Source organism: Teleopsis dalmanni, chromosome 1 (assembly GCF_002237135.1).
Source record: "Teleopsis dalmanni isolate 2A chromosome 1, ASM223713v2, whole genome shotgun sequence".
Classification (NCBI taxonomy): Eukaryota; Metazoa; Arthropoda; class Insecta; order Diptera; family Diopsidae; genus Teleopsis; species Teleopsis dalmanni.
This window is the reverse complement of record NC_051846.1, coordinates 190,617,989-190,635,163: the sequence shown is the minus strand read 5'-3', so window position 1 is coordinate 190,635,163 and position 17,175 is coordinate 190,617,989. Positions and strand designations below refer to the sequence as shown.

The following is a 17,175-nucleotide window of genomic DNA, read 5'->3' as shown; positions in this document are numbered from 1 at the left end:
CATCATACTTACTGCAAACCTTTGTCCACGGATCACCATAAATCTGCAAAAATGAAGTAATTTTTCTCATACTTAAGATACTATAAAAACAACAATATACTTCATATGTGCAATTTATTGCAAAAAAATATTCATTATGTATAAATATAATGTATAATTATATAAGGATTTATATTATTAAATAAAGTATATAATAAAAATTTAAATTAAACAAAATTATCACAACAATTACAATGAACATTAACGATTGGGTGAATGCTTTATTTTTATTATTTTTTTAAAAGGATTTCTAGTTTTGTAAAAAAAATTGATTTTCACTTGAAAAAAAATAATATAAAATATGTAGTTTATAAGGAAATTTTTACCATAAGTAGTAATTTAAAATCGATCATAAAATGTTTAGTAAATAGAATTGCTTGTATATAAATTTAAATTAGACATAATTTTTCTAGTTATAATTAATTTTCTAGCTGCCCATAGCACCCAATTAACAATCTTAATTATTTCGTTGCAATATATATATTAGATGTTCGGTAATATAATAATAATTAGTAAGTATGATTAATATAAATATAATGAAGAAAACAAAATTTTTATATTCGCGTTTGTTATTATTTCAAATTTTTAGGTGTTCATAAAACTTTAAAAGATTTCCGGGTTTCAATTTCTACTACTTTAATCCAATACTGTAGGGTATCTGGCATAGCACGAAAGAAGCCATCACTACCATTATTAACAGACAGTATGTATGCGTTTCCTTGGCTTCAGTCTAGTTTTTGATTTAATCCAAAAAAAAACCAAAATATTGATACCCACGTTTAATACAACTTTGGACACGCCTTATACCTTTAATTATTGGATTCGGTATTTTCAACAGTCGTACTAGTTTCGGTTACTTGTCGTTCCTGAGTTAAAACTTTTAAAAAATAATCACCAAATACGTTGTGATTATATTTAATAACCCGTTTCAAGGCAGTGGTATAAGCTTCCAACTCATCTTTAAAATGCTCAAATCCTGGTGGTGGTGCTGGCAAACCAGCATTTGAACGCATTCCCAGTCGGAAAAAGACTTTCAATCGCTTCACTTTAGATATATAAATTATAATCAATAAATTTATACATATACAAATGAATTATATATTAACTTACTCATTAAAGTTCGCACAGAGCTGTTTTTGTCTGCAATTTGCATTATATGCATTTTTAAAAGGTTTAAAGTTTCTTCTTCCACATTTGGTTGATTTTCTTTGTTTAAACATTTATTTATGAAACTCTTGATTTGTTCAAAAATATTAGTTATAGCCTCAGACATGTCTCTGTAATGGAAATATACGTTAGTATCTGATAGATTATATGCCTTTTGTATTTGCTTACTTTTCAGTAATAACATCCTGCATTAATACTTCAATTTGTTTAGCTAAAGCAACTCGATTATCTGTGCGTTGAGATATAATAGGCAAAGCTGAAGAAAGTGCAATAAGAGAAGCACAAGCACAGAGTCGATTAGCTCTATTCGTAAATTTAAGCAAACGATCTTTGTCCATTGATAGAACCTCGGGGAACTTATTCTCTTCACTCCAATCTACTAAATCTATATAGGCATTGTTTATAGCTTGTTCGGCAGTGCAAGGTACGTTATTATCATCAAGTGTACGATTTCTTTTCAGCCAGTTTTCCGTAGCTGGAAATCCAACTATTGAAGATTCAATGTATATATTATATTATAATTAATTTATTTAAAAAAAAATCAACTAGCTTACATTTATAAATTTGTAGATATTCTTTAAATTTTTCCTTTTCATATTCGACGGAATTAGCCATTATATCGTTACGTGCAAAATCTATTAAATAATTTGCCATATCGAGTTTCATTAAAGACATTGTTTCCAAAATACCCTTAAATGTATCCACAACGTCCTCAATTTTTTTCAAATTCTGCACAGTTTCATCGCGTGCTGGTGCACATAATTTCGACAACATATCTATGACGAATAGAGCATAAGATCTAAAATCAAGAACACCCTTTTCAGCTTGTTGTCTTATGACATCCGCGTCAAGTACATCGTCTATGCGATCTAAAGCACGCATGTTTTTGGGTGATAAGATCTGTGGAAAGCATTCTTTAATGTCGGTCAATAATTGTATTGCATGATCATAGCAGGGTGGATCTTGTTGCAATTGTTCACGTAACAAATCCCAGAATGCTTTATGCATTATTTCTTTTATTCGACTTTCAAGGCTAGTAAAGTAAAGTAAAATTAAATTAAATAAACTAAAATATTAACATATTATTATAAAATTTGTTAAAATGTCCTAATAAATTATAATTGTTATTAAATGCTTATAAAAAATATTGTATTACATTAATTGAATCAATATTATATACTGTGTTCATACCTGTCTTCTGGTGGTTCGTATGGTTCAAGTTTAAACTCCGGATTTAAAGCAATTTCATGAGCTAATTCCATATTTTGTATATTTTTTAGCACCGTTGATAATTCGTTAAGTGTCAGTATTTTTGGTGGACTTCCATCCATACTCGGTAAAACAAATCGAGCTAATCTGAAACAATATATGTATATTAGAATAGTTCCTAGTACATTTTTTCAATAGTGTTATGTTTGTTGTTAAATATTATTGTCCCTTTATATAAAGACTACATAGCTAAAATAATTATAATCGATGTTTATAGATTTGTCTATATAGTTCAAATATATATATATATATATATAGCGAAGAAATCTTCGAAACTCTGATATTTATATAAATAATAATTATAAAAAATAAAACTATATATATGTACATATAAATATATACTAACTATATTAAATAAATCTGTACATACTAATTATATAAAATATATCTTCACATAAATATATATATTTATATTATATATGTATATAGTTTCTGTATGAAATAAAAACGGGTTATTTAAACTGGAACTGTTTTTGTATAAATAGTCTCCATTTATGTTACATTATCTTAACAATATCTATAGCATATATATACAGATTTATTTTATACAATTATTATTTATATAAATATCATTATTTATATATTATTATTTATATAAATATCACATTGGGTTATCGAAGTTAATTTGACTTCTTTGTCAGGGCGCAGTATTATTACAACTGATTATGATTTTATAACTCTTTCATTACGGAGTCAAGTCACACCTCCTGCTATTTTCGCTTCAATTGATAGAATTGTCAATGGAGATAGTCTGTCTTAGCTCATCATACTTCTCAAATAGGTCTTAATCAATTTTAACTTTGAGAAGCTTCTTCAGTGGAAACTATACTAACTGGAACTGTGAGCATTGTTCTGGTTATTACATAATATTCGGATATAATTCCTCTAAATTATTTTTTTTACTACACCGGACAAGTTGTTTTATATCGTTGAAATAAAATCGATAATCGGTTACTTCTTGCGAGGCCCCTGTGGACACGAGACCATCAACGGTTGCTGACGTCGTAACACCTAGCGCCTCCACTAGTGAAAAGTGACTATTTATACAGAAATCATTCCCGTATAGAATGCCCCCTTTTATGTTTTAAAGGAACTGTTTCTACTCATCTTCTTATGTTTTTACAATGGGTCATAACAATATTCTGCACTGCGCAAGAAACTGGTCATATTTATATAGATAATAAACAGATACCGTATATAAAAACTCACATATATTTTAGCAATAAATTATGTTTAAGCATATAGTTTATTAGGATAATATTTAATATGAAACAATAACCAAATTTTAAGCATTCACTTTATTAGGAGTTTACTAATAAAGGTACTTACTTGTCTGAACTTTCACTTTCGGTGCGCTCCCGTAGGCTCTTAGCACCAGGTGAAGTTCCTAGTATGTTGTCAAGTAAATTTTGTTCATTATTTGAGCTATTTGAATCCATCCTAAAAAGAAGACATATAATTAATATTTAAAAATTTTAAAATGTTGCAATTATCTTATTATATATTAAAAATCTATTGCATATACATATGTATGTCACAATGTATGTTTGAAAATGTAGTTTAAATATATGTAACAATTATTATTGTATAAATACTAAATTAATTTATAATAATTGATCATTTTCATATACACGGAAAACAAAGAAAAGTAAGTGAAAAACTTAGTGAACACTAGTAAGAAGAAAAGTTATTTACCTTGAAACTGAGTCAGCTGGCATTTTGCGTCGTTCGTTTCTGTTTTGGAGTGTTTTTTTTTTTGTATTCACTTTTATTCAACCACTGTTTACTTTTAAATGCACGATTTCAGTTTATTTTTTTCTTCTTAGAAACAAAGAAACAACGTAGTTTATTTTTTTAAAGTTGTTTTATCCAAATATGTATAAACAGGATGCTGTTATATGACTGAAGTGGGGAATTTTGCAGCGTCGATTGACCCAAGTCAATGCACCTTTATTAAAATCCAAGCCTTACTTTAGCACCCAAGTTTTCTTTGTTTAGGATGTGTCTGCTGTAATGAAAATTTATTTTTTATTGTTATTATTATTGAACACTTAATATATGCACGTTTTCATAACTTGGTTAAATAATAAACTAAGTGTACTGTAGAGATTTTTTTTTGCACATTAGTTATTGTTTTATATAAAGAAAAGGCTTTTGCAGTTATTTCTCCACTTGGCAAACTAAAATGGTTGTCTGAATTTATATTGAAATAATCACTTTTATAATTAATATAATTTAGATGTAGGTTTCAAATGCATTAAACAAAGTCTTTCCTAAAATTTCTATAAATATGACCTCAACAATTGCTGTTAATATTATTTAATTTTAAATAGACACAAACAATTGAAAACTGAATATGGTATAAGCGAAAGTTGAAATCAAAACAAAATGTTTAAATCTTGTGAAATGCGCAGTGGTAAAATATTAGGAAATTGTAACAAGGACAGATAAAAATATAATGAAAATTTATATGTACAGAAAATTTACAAAAAGTGTGTCAATATTTAAATATATTCATTTGTTACAAAACACACAAAATTGCGAAATTCACATTATATTTAAAAAATTTAAACTTACTTTTTCTTAGCCACAACTATGGAATTATTGCTTTTCTTCTTTCACTTTAATTTTTCACAAAACGCGAATAATTATTTTTAAATATACTATTTTACAAATATATTGTGCTTAATTTTGATTATGGATGATGCCTTACGCATCCATAATGTTCCAGAACAATTTGATGAATACTCTACAGAAAAATTTTTATTTGCAATCATATGAAATAAAAAATTGAATGTAATTGAAAAACAAAAGTTGAAAGCGATTGTTGATTATCGAAAAAATAATTTAGACGAGTCAATATTACAGCATTGCCATATGGAAAGTTTATATCAAAGTAAGCATATGCAATTCAATTTATAAATATTTATTTTCAAAATTAGTAAATTTAAATAAATTAAGTTAGATTTTTAAAAGCATCGGAGAAATCTAAAAGAACGGTATTATTTAATTTATATCGTATTTAAAAAATATGTGACAAAACAATAAAAATTTTTGCCGTAATACAGCTATAATATTAATCTATAAGTATGTACGCAAAGAATTTAAATTGAACGCTAAAAATATATATTGAATATTTAATATAAAAATATATTTGTTTAAAAGTATCTAGTACTGCTGAACTAGTGTATCACTAGTATAATTTTTTCAGATTTAATTAAAATGTGTTTATATGTTTTTATATTAATATTTATTATACAATAAAGAAGGTTCTAATCTGCTGAGAGCTAATTTCTTCATATTTTGTATTACATAATTATTGATTTATAAATTTTATGTAAATAATATTTACCTGTCATGTAAATTGCTTCCTTATTTCCATTATTTACAGTTCTTATAAAATTTGAAAACAAAAAATAAATTTAAAAATATATACACACACATAAAGTTTCCAGCATTTTAATCAATATATCATACAATTTAAATAAATTCATATATCAAGGAATATACTTTAAGTATTTTTCATAACATAGCTTATTAAAAATTTTTTAATACTGTCTGTAAAATAAATATTTTTTTTAGCTTGGCAATAACTTTATTATGAGCAAACCGAATTGACGCCATTATTTGATTTCAATACAAAAACAAACGGTTACGTATTTTTGTTTGTATCAATTCTTATATTAAGTGAAATATCATAACAATAAATAACTTAAACTTTAAAAATGTCTGATAATGCTGTAAAAATAGCTATACGTGAAAGACCAATTCGAAAAAATAAAAATAAACCAGATATAAGTGTTATATCTTACAGAAATGTTGGCAGTTGCAATGTAAGTGATATAAATTTATGTTTAAAATTTTATTTTTATGTAAAATGAATTTGTAGATACTTCTTGTTGATGAGAGACCTTTTGCATTTGATCATGTACTCGGACCAACAGTAACACAAGAAAAATTGTATAATGAACTTATCACACCATTAATTGAGAAAGTAGGACAGGGCTTTAATTGCACTGCTATGGCGTATGGTCAAACGGGAACTGGCAAATCCTATACAATGGGACTTGATACCAACGTAAGTACAATCAATGTCTATGCATTATGCTAAATCTATTATAATGACGTTTACCTATAATATACAGCACTTTGATAGTGAAAATGTTGGCATTATACCCAGATGCTTGAAAGACATACTTACTATGGCCCAAACTGAAAACGATATAGTAACGGAGATTAAAACTAAAGTTAGTGTTTCTTTTGTTGAAATATATAATGAGAAAGTTTTTGATTTACTGGGTGATAATTTAACGGATCCAATTGTATCACGAGGTATGTTTAAATTCTAATAAATTACTTATTAGAAATAGCTTATTCGTTAAATATATATTTATTTGAATTGTAGGTTTAAAAATTACTATTGGCAGTCGCAAACCAGTGACTACTATCAAACAATGTCTGGATATACTAACACAGGGTACAAAAAATCGTCACGTTCGTCCAACAAAAATGAATTCGCAAAGCTCTCGTTCGCATGCCATATTTACAATTTATTTGAAATCTGAAAATGATGGCAAAATTTTAAATTCATGTTTAAATCTTGTTGACTTAGCTGGTTCTGAAGGTGTGCGTCGCACAGGTCATCAAGGTATAGCCTTATCAGAAGGTGTGCATATCAATCAAGGACTCTTATGCATTGGAAAAGTGCTACAAGCTATGATACAGGGTAATAAAATAATACCGTATCGCGACAGTGTATTAAGTTCAGTTTTACAAGGTAAGCTACTATTTATTTAGTTTCTATTAACCAAATTATTACCAACGTTTGAAATATATTAATATTCCAGATTCACTGAGTCCGAATTCATATTTAACACTTTTGGCTTGTGTGAGTCCACAAAAAGAAGATTTAAGCGAAACGCTCTCTACACTACGATTTGCACAAAACGCTAAACAATTAAAAAGTTCACCACACGTTAATGCAGTCATAGCAGAAATCAAAGTAAGTATTAATATATATGTATGTATTCAAAAACTTTATAATAAAAATGTGTGCTTCATACTTATAGTTATATATAACCCAAATCAATAACATCCAAAACAACTTCACGCATGCGTTTTGTGTAGTCGTAGACATTACTGTCACTTAAAAATCCAGCACCAACTAAATCTGTAGTTGCACCAGCTTCAATTTTTTCACTCAATTCTTCCAGATTTGGTGCATTCTCCGTTTTTGTTGTTGCAATGGGTAAAACAATCATAGCCAAAAGCAAACCAATAGCACCTTTTTTCTTTAATTCTGTATTAAAGGTGTCTCGTGAAAATAAATTTTTTGGTTCAGAACCCAATCTAGCAAAATATATTTGATTTTATTATACATCGTACTACATGTTTTGGATTTACCTCTTGACGTGTTGTTCAAATTCCCTGTAATAAGTATCCAACATTAATTCGTAGTTGTTAATGCGGAATTCTTGTGTGGTACAACTAAATATAAAATATGCCAAATCGGTAATAGGAGAAGCATAACGCATAATTTGCCAATCAATCAAACGTGCTTCAGTAACCTTCTCATTCTGTAAGAATAAAAATACGATATAAAACAAAGCAAAGTATTCAATTAAGATGTACATTCCTCATGTTTAAACATTATGTTGTTGTTCCAGCAATCACCATGGCAAATAACTGCATGTGGTTCATTTAATTTGCCATCGATAAGTGGCAAAATGAGTTCAAAGAAAGTACTTTTTTCAAAATATTCATGCAATTTATTCCAATGAGATTTATCGTTTTCATATACGCATGCTAGTGTGCTTTTTTTGAGTTCTTCGAAATAAACTGCCAACTGGGAATCATCTTTACGCTGTTGGAATATATCTTTAATATCTCGAAACTTTTCAAAAAGTTCAGGTTTTTGATCTTTTATAGCAAATGAGACCGCATGTAGTTTAGCATATATACGCAAGACTAGTGTAACATGTTCCATTGTTAATTGCTCGAATCTGTTAAATATATCAAAGTTTTTGTCGCATAAATCTTCCATAAATATAGCTTCATTCATTTCATCCGTTAACGTGTAATAACATTCTGCATATTCATGAAATGATTGCGGATTTATTGGCAATATTCCTTTGGTGATTTGAAATGTATTTACTATTGGCAAGAACTATATAAAATAATATTGCGATTAAAAAGCACTCGTGCAGTTTTTTATTTTTGACCAACAAACCTCTTCATAAGCCAGAGACTCTCTTAAGAAACATGGTCGAGCAAAAAATTGTTTACGTCGTATAAGATTTTGTGGTGGTAATTTTAATATGAGCTTAAATTGTTTGTCCCGATTTGCATTTACCTCAACAAATATACGAAAAACTTCACCTATGTAATTATCACCTTTTGCAGATGCCTTCTTGATATTGTATCTATATTCACATCTTGGAAACTTAGCTTCCAGTATGTGTTGCAAAGCACCTGTAATAACATCATTAAGACTTATAATTGATGACATGTTGCACCCACCGCTCTAGAACTTCAACTAAACTTGTGTTTCATAAATAAAATAGATAATCTATTTCGTTATTTTTTTTTTAACCGCATTGAGTCGCATTGAATTTTTGTGGTTTATATAAAAAAACCATAATGTACAAGTATGTAATGCATATAAAAAATTTTGATATAACATTTTAAATATATTTTCATCTTAATACTTTATGATGCTAATTCAAGTGAGCAGAGTATTCATTAAAGTATATTATATTGTATTTAAAATTTAATAGATATATTTCTATAAACTATATGTTAGTAATAATAACATAAAATAGAAAACAACACTAAAATCAGATAAATCAAAATTTCAGTAAGACCTGTGGAAAATTTTTGGCAACTACAAAAAATTTAAATTTCACAATAAAGTTGGTACGGATCTGCTGGTATAGTTCATAGATCAAGCCGCTTCTCTTAATATAGTCAGTTCATATGGTTAGGTTAGATGAAGTGAAGAGATAAACGAGTCTTCAATTAGCTGAAAAGCCGTTTTGATTCCAAAATTCCCCGTAATGGTGGGTACGAGAATGGTCATGATAGAACCAGCCGGAAGTATTGATAAATACGAGAATCTGATCAACAGTATTGCTGAAAATATCGCCGAGACTGTTAAAGAATTGGACACCAAACAACTTAAGCTTGGTTCTGGACATAGACACAACAGATGTTGTGATATCGTTTCTATAAGCGTCAGTAGAGATTTACTAAGGCTTTATATGGTTATTTTAATAAACTTTTTAAATGATCAAGTCGTAAAGACTTTTCAACGTTCTTCATTTTAATTGTTGTAATCTATGATATCACGCTGTCCTTAGAATTTCCAATAGAAATACGAGTGGTACTTCCTTGTTGTATATATTTTTGAATTTCCTTTTGTATAATATAATATAAAAGGGTTCAAAAAGTAATGAAGAAACAACAACAAAAATTTTAATTAATTTATTGAATATTGGTTGATCATACAAGTTTTTAATACAATTTATTTTGAAAATATCTATTAACTTTAATTTAATATTATTTTAGAAATCTAAAACCAAGACACCATTCAAACAAATATCAAAACCAGAAACTACTAAAATTCCTTTAAAAAGTTCAAATATGCCTGGAAAGATGTATATGCCATATTCCATTAATAAATCCACCAAAGTTTATGTAATTAATAATCCGCTCAATTCTGGTATAAAACGAATCGCAGTCCATGGAAACACTTTTAGTACACCGAACAAAAATAAAAATCCTGGAGCATTTAAGTTAAATGAATCAGAAATCGGATTTACATCTAAAGAAATGAATAAGTAAGAGAAAAACTTCTTTCAATTTTCATAATATTAATAAACAAATTTTTTTAGAAAAATTTTAAACAGACTAGAACCCATAGAAAGCAGTTTTAATGTGCCGCCACCGGAATCATGTTTCGAATCATTGAATACTAGTATAGATTCGCAGGGTTCATTAAACTTGGATGTATCAACATCTACAGTACTAGATGCGGTTGAGCAACCTAAGCCTAAGCCACCGCCGTCAAGGTACTAATTTAATACATATTTCTAACGAAAACGAGATAAAATTAATTTTTTTCTAAAAAATAGTGATAGTCCTCTTGTACGTAAAATGGTTGCCGCTTGCGAAAGCATGATGGACACGAAAATAGAAAAAATATTCAGTGCTTTCAAAAACAAAGAAAACATGAGCGCTGTCAAATCACTGCATGAGACTAACGCACCCATTGATTTTGAAAACGCCACAGATATTTGGACCGGTAGTATACGCAAAGAAATTCATAGTGTCTTAAGTGACTTTATTAAAAGCAAGTCAAAGGCAAACAACACATCAAATATTAGTTTGGATAATGACAGTTCATTGTCTATCGATCCAAATACAACATGTCAACAATTGGTATATATATATTTATCTTTAAAAAATATATTTAATTAAATTTTAAATTTTTTTTCTAGTTTTCCAAAACTAGTCCAGTTTTTAAAGTACCTGACCTTCCAATTTCTAGAAAGAACAATGATTCTATTCGACGATCACTCCGCATATCTGAACAAAAAGCTCTACGTGATCAAATGAATGATTCTAACATAAGTGAATCTTCATTTAATAGGTCACATACTAGAAGTCAATCACTCATTAAGATGTATAAGGATAGAAAAAATTCAATACGTCAAGCAAATAACAGTGCTGAGAAAAAAATCAGAAGAAATTCAGTGAGCAAGAATCAGAGTAAATCCATTAAAACTGTTGATGATAAGAATATCAAATCAACAGTAAATAAAAATATCACTTCTCATTATTTCGATGCGCATAATGATATAAAATCAAAAACGCCGAGTAATAAAAACTTAATAAAGCATAGGAAAGCCATTTTAGATCTTTTGAACTCGGGATCCATAAAGCAAATACAGGTTCTTCCACAAATTGGCCAGAAAACAGCGTATCACATTGTGACACACAGGTATAAAAGATTTGTTAAATAAACAAAAGTATATACGTTTATAAGTATACTTTTATTAACTAATTTATAAATAAATTTAATAGTTTTTGTATTTCATTTTTTATGTTTTGATTACTAGAACTTTATATGGAAAATTCAAAAACATTAATCAAGTTGAGAAATTGCCTATTTGGAGAGGAAAAGCATTTGAACGTTTTGCGGAGGTAACTATTGTTTATAAAAATATTTAATTTATATTAATAAATTATTTTTTTCTTTAGGCAAATATATTGAGTTTTCGTTAGATTTCTTTTTAATTTGGATATTATACTTTTGTAATGACTACTTCTTCTATTTTCTTAGTTTTATATGGCTATTATATTTTTTTATAAATGTGAAATTTAATATGATGTATCATGTAATTGACCAAAAAAAAATTATGTATTTTAGATAGGTATTTTTGTCTTAGATATAAATAAATATTTTACATGAAAAATTTTTTTCTTTTTTAAAAAAAGCTTCTTTATTCTTTAACATAAATAGAAGATGTTATTTATTTGCTTTTTATAAAAGTAATTATAAATAAAAAATTTTTGTTTTTAAACATTTTTTTTGTATAAATAATGGAATCAGACATACTTATATTTAAGATGTACAATTTATAAAATCTTTTAAATAAAATAGTGGTTGCTTTGTTGATCAAGTGTCATCCACTTTTTACAAAATAAACATTACAATAAATTATATGTTGTATTCCTATCTGTTTTGCGAGTGAGGACACAAAGAAACTTAATTATGAAGTCATTGGTGGTGGTCTTACATCAAAACAGACAAAGACTTATTTTTATATTAATTACATAAATTAAGCTAAATGTTCCCATAATATTAAAATAAAATTACATGTTAATTTTTTTAAAGCTTTACCTAAACTTCCTATTATATTATTTTAAGATCTCAATTTGATCATTTTTATATTTGTTTATTATATAAATTATTTACAAATTATTATAATACTGCTTCCGAGGAAGTCATATAAATTGTATATATTACATGTATATTTGTAACTTTTTATTATAATGTGGAGAAGTACTCAGTATATTATACAAGTATGTATAATTATTGTTAATATACTTTGCGAACATCATATCTATTATATTTTTATTAATAAAATTTAATTTAAAATTAAACTTATTTTATTTTGATTAGCGTTATTATGACCTTAAAATGTAATAGTTACGGAATTAAATGTACTATATTAAAAAACCACAAAAGCTAATGATACAATATTTGATGTAATACTTCTATGTCAATGTATATATTTATATATATTTTAAAATAAATAATAAAATTTTTATAATTTTAAAATTAATAATTTTTTTTATTTTAAGAGAAAAGTCACGACTTTATCCCCAAACAAAAGGGCACCTAAATTTGTTTGTAATCATTTTTTTGAAGCGACATACATATTTTAATGACAGAAACGTGGAAGACTAGCCTGTTTTTATATCAAACATTCGAACTTTGATTATTAGTGCAACAAACGTTGCTCGGGTCACATCATCTTATCAAATACATTATATTTTTCTGTATGCAATGGTGTTGTGATATCGCCACTATATTTTTTTTTTTACTTAGCGGGGGTTTATTTTTATATGTCAATCTTACGTCCAGCTGTATGTATTTGAATTCAAATATGAATATGACATCAATAGAGTCGAATTGAATATGGATCTATTATAAGCACTCTTGTTTTCGTTATAAGAAGTGCTGAAGCTGTCGGCAGTAAAATAAGGTGACAGCATATGAGTATACTATAACCACTACAAATTATTATAATGGCTACAAATGCAATTGCGTGTACAACTCCTGTTAATTTTAAGATTGGATATTGATTGGATTTCTTATTTAATTTTGATCCAGCCATAAACCATCCATAAATTATGATTCTAGTGGAACAATATCCTAGTGTGTTTGGTTCGCATTTAGCGCGAAATATTATATTTTGACGAGAATTGTGATCGTCGATAATAAGTGGCTCTGTGACTAAGACACAGCTTTTTTTGGAATCGTAAAAGTTTGTCTATTGTGTTACCTTATTTTGTAGTGTGAGACTTCTTATTTAAAATAGAGTGCGCGGCAGTTTATTAAATGAGAAATCTATTAGTACCAGAACTTTACTAATAGTGCTTTATAATAATGCAGTATCTGAGGAATAGCATTAATGAGTTATTTATTGTTATATTGTTCCAAATATAAGTTTGGAACACATTTAGTATTATCCTTTCAATTGAAATCACAATTGCCAGCTCAAACTATCAATCTAGGACACACTTATACTTCTTGCAGAAAGCAGGAAACTTACTTTTGGATCATTGCTAGAAGTGCGCGGGACTTGGTAATTTAAAAAAGCTATTAGCTCCGAAACATAGACCGGTCCGCCTGTAATTTCTTAAAACTTGGTGTCTTTATCATAATGAAGATTTCTTCTTCTGAGTTTTTGATTCCATAGTATTTTTTAGACAAATCTTTTTAATTGGAGCATTACCCCCCGTATAGATTATATATAGATACATGTATATATACATATATATCTTTCATATAGATTAATAAATATTTAAAGAATTTATAACAATAATTTAATTTAAAAAAAACAATCATTATTTATATAAAAAAAAATCTAATCTTATATATGTATTTAATATATCATATATTATGTGCTATTACTGTAACAAAGAAGTTAGTTATACTCTTTTGTGTGCACGCCTCTGGTATTTGACTCTTCACATAAATGTATAAGACGACATATGTATGTTTATATGTACAATACAAAAAATATTAAAAAAACACTCATGCATACAAACTCATTTATACAAGCTTAAGTACATATTTATAACATAAATTTTATGTTTGTTTTTTTCATTTATACATACATATATCAGGTTTTTGTTTTGAACCATTCTCTGTTTACATTTATTCGTTCTTTGTTTTTGTCTTGCAATTTACTGTACATTTCTATTATATACATACGTCTATATGTGCTTATACGCACGCACTCAAATATTTCATCGTGTGTGCGTATTATTTATTTTTATAATCAGACTTTAAACTTTGTTAATATACTATATTATAAAATAGTTCAGATTTTGTGTTTCATTCTTTATTTATTAAAAAACATTAAATATTTTAACGGATACTTATAAATATATTTATATTTGTAAACAAAAACTTCCTTCCTTTTGAAACTAAATTAATATATTTTATATGCAAATCGCTATTTAGTAATAAATATATTAAAGTAAATAAATGTACATACATATATACACAACAATGTGTTTAAACAATATCGCATATTGACAAAATAAAAATATTCGATTCCATGGCGCATATTTTAACATGTACATATATGTATATATATATATATATATATATATATATATATATATTTGTGTATATGTTTATTTATGAATAAAAATAATTTCATGTGCTTGTATTTGTGGAAAAAGGCGAAAGCAAAAGCAAAATAAAACGAAACAAAAACAAAACAATTCCACCGGCTTTGCCGTTGCTGCCGCAGATTAGACTATGGCCACCTCATGTATGCACACAGATTTTAAATTGGCTTGCCATAAACAAGTTGAGCTCAGTTCACCATTGACTTTGACTTGTGGTGGTTGTTCGAGTTTGAGTGGAAATAAATAATTTTGTATATTAAATTGAAATTAAAATTTTTAATTGAATTGTGTATACAAATTACTTTGGTTTAATTAAAGAAATTAAAAAAAAAAGCAGTTTGTTTGATATTATTATATCAGAGATTTAAAATGTCGCAGCCAGTGAAGTTTTATTTTGATATATTAAACCAAGCTAGTCGGTCCTTGTACATATTCTTAAATGCTACGCAAATTCCTTTCGAAGCCATACCGATATCCATGCTTAAAGGTGAGTGAAGAGTTCGAAAAGGAAATTTTTTTATGACGTGTGTAAAAAATAAGTGGAAAATATTATAATTTTATAATTTGAATATATTTTAAAAATATTCATCACATAAAATGTTTAAAAAAATTGATTTCGCTAAAAAAAAAATATTAACATTTTTTCTAAATTTTATTGTATTATAATATAATAATTAATGTTGGTTATATTATTTAATACATAAAACTAAGTGCAAAATATTATAATTTGAATATATTTTAAAAATATTCATCACATAAAATGTTTAAAAAATTGTTTTCTTCGCTAAAAAAATATTAAAATTTTTTCTAAATTTTATTGTATTATAATATAATAATTAATGTTGGTTATATTATTTAATACATAAAACTAAGTGCAAAATATTATAATTTTATAATTTGAATATATTTTAAAAATATTCAATATAGAAAATGTTTCATATAATTATTTCCTTCTTTATTAAAAAAATTTTTTTTGATATAAACTTTATTGTTTTGTAATATAATAATTAATGTTGTTATATTATTTAATACATATGTGTTAAACATTACAACTGAAATAATAATAATAATAATAAGACATAAAATATAAAAGGAATATAATTTAATATATTTAGTGATAACAATAATAACATATAATATAAAAGGAATATAATTTAATATATTTAGTAGCTTATTTAATATATTTGCGATTTTTTTTAATTCGAATTTTCTACAAATTTTGTTTAAATTTTATGTTTTGAATTAAAAAATCTTCATAATAATAATAATAATGCATAAAATATAAAAGGAATATAATTAATATATTTAGTGATAATAATAATAATAAATATAAAAGAAATATAATTTGCGATTTATTTTAATTCGGGTTTTCCATAAATTTTGTTTAAATTTTGTTTTTGAATAAAAAATCTTCATATGTGAAAATCTTTACATCTTCATATATATATTAATTTTTAATTTTTTTATATTTATTATTTATAAATTTATAATAAATTAAATAAGTTAATAAATTGAAATAAATAAATTTTAATTAATATTTGGTATTAAAAAAAGTTAATAGTCTCTAATCATCATTATGGTTAAATGATTAAAAGTAATTATAATTTAAATATGATGATCATATATAAAAATATATTAGTTTGTAATATATAAATGCCTAAACGTTTCAAATTTATTGAAAATAAAAGTTAAATAATTTAAAGTTTATGCTAAATATATATTTTATATGGAAGATTTGAAAAGAGAATTTTGAAACTCTATAGGTTACTAGGGGAATTTTTAGAAATTATTTAAGAACTAGATATAAATCTCATAAATTTTATATGTTATTAATCATATAATTTTACTGAGGTTATAATTATAATTATGTACTTTTGATCGCTGATCGCTATAACAGAAATTATTATACAAGACATGAAGTTACTATCTACATATAAATCTATATTCTTGAGTTTAAATAGACTTTAAAAGTTTAAACTTTAAAAGTTTCTTTTAATTTTCGTGAATAAAAGATAACATATGTTAGTTCTGGGGTGCCAGTGAAACAAAGCACTGCGACTATATAGATCTTTTGTGATAATGCAAATCAACATACTATAAGTGATCATCTCAGAAGTGCAGGGTAATTATTATACATTAAAAATAATATAATTATAATATCGTATGATGATGACTGATGACTTAACATTAATTAATCACTATTCACAACGTAAATTTTTATACAAATTCAGCATTAAGTAAAATATTAAATACTTATAAATGATTTAA

General features: G+C 26.2%; 3 protein-coding genes across 4 annotated transcripts; 1 reads left to right on the top strand and 2 right to left on the bottom strand.

The window, feature by feature from the left end:
- Window positions 1–713: 713 nt before the first annotated feature.
- LOC119670914 (T-complex protein 11-like protein 1) lies at window positions 714–5,905 on the bottom strand. Of its 2 annotated transcripts, none has more exons than XM_038081357.1 (8): window positions 5,828–5,905; window positions 4,171–4,483; window positions 3,805–3,915; window positions 2,398–2,562; window positions 1,761–2,239; window positions 1,375–1,693; window positions 1,150–1,316; window positions 714–1,084 (listed from the first exon to the last, which is right to left on the bottom strand). In XM_038081357.1, the coding sequence occupies exons 2-8, from the start codon at window positions 4,191–4,193 to the stop codon at window positions 849–851; spliced, it is 1,500 nt and encodes a 499-aa protein (XP_037937285.1). In that variant the 5' UTR covers window positions 4,194–4,483; window positions 5,828–5,905; the 3' UTR covers window positions 714–848. The 2 variants fall into 2 exon arrangements, with proteins under 2 accessions (XP_037937285.1, XP_037937284.1); XM_038081356.1 differs by lacking the exon at window positions 5,828–5,905 and adding an exon at window positions 5,053–5,245.
- Window positions 5,297–11,845, top strand: LOC119670913 (kinesin-like protein Nod). Its single transcript, XM_038081355.1, has 12 exons — window positions 5,297–5,371; window positions 6,058–6,308; window positions 6,365–6,553; window positions 6,621–6,807; window positions 6,881–7,252; window positions 7,323–7,477; window positions 10,042–10,313; window positions 10,368–10,544; window positions 10,608–10,914; window positions 10,974–11,476; window positions 11,595–11,679; window positions 11,737–11,845. Exons 2-12 carry the CDS (start codon window positions 6,201–6,203, stop codon window positions 11,758–11,760), a joined length of 2,379 nt encoding a protein of 792 aa, XP_037937283.1. The 5' UTR covers window positions 5,297–5,371; window positions 6,058–6,200; the 3' UTR covers window positions 11,761–11,845.
- Window positions 7,503–8,995, bottom strand: LOC119670915. The gene is made up of 4 exons (XM_038081359.1): window positions 8,705–8,995; window positions 8,111–8,641; window positions 7,879–8,051; window positions 7,503–7,824 (listed from the first exon to the last, which is right to left on the bottom strand). Exons 1-4 carry the CDS (start codon window positions 8,981–8,983, stop codon window positions 7,545–7,547), a joined length of 1,263 nt encoding a protein of 420 aa, XP_037937287.1. The 5' UTR covers window positions 8,984–8,995; the 3' UTR covers window positions 7,503–7,544.
- Window positions 11,846–17,175: the final 5,330 nt, after the last annotated feature.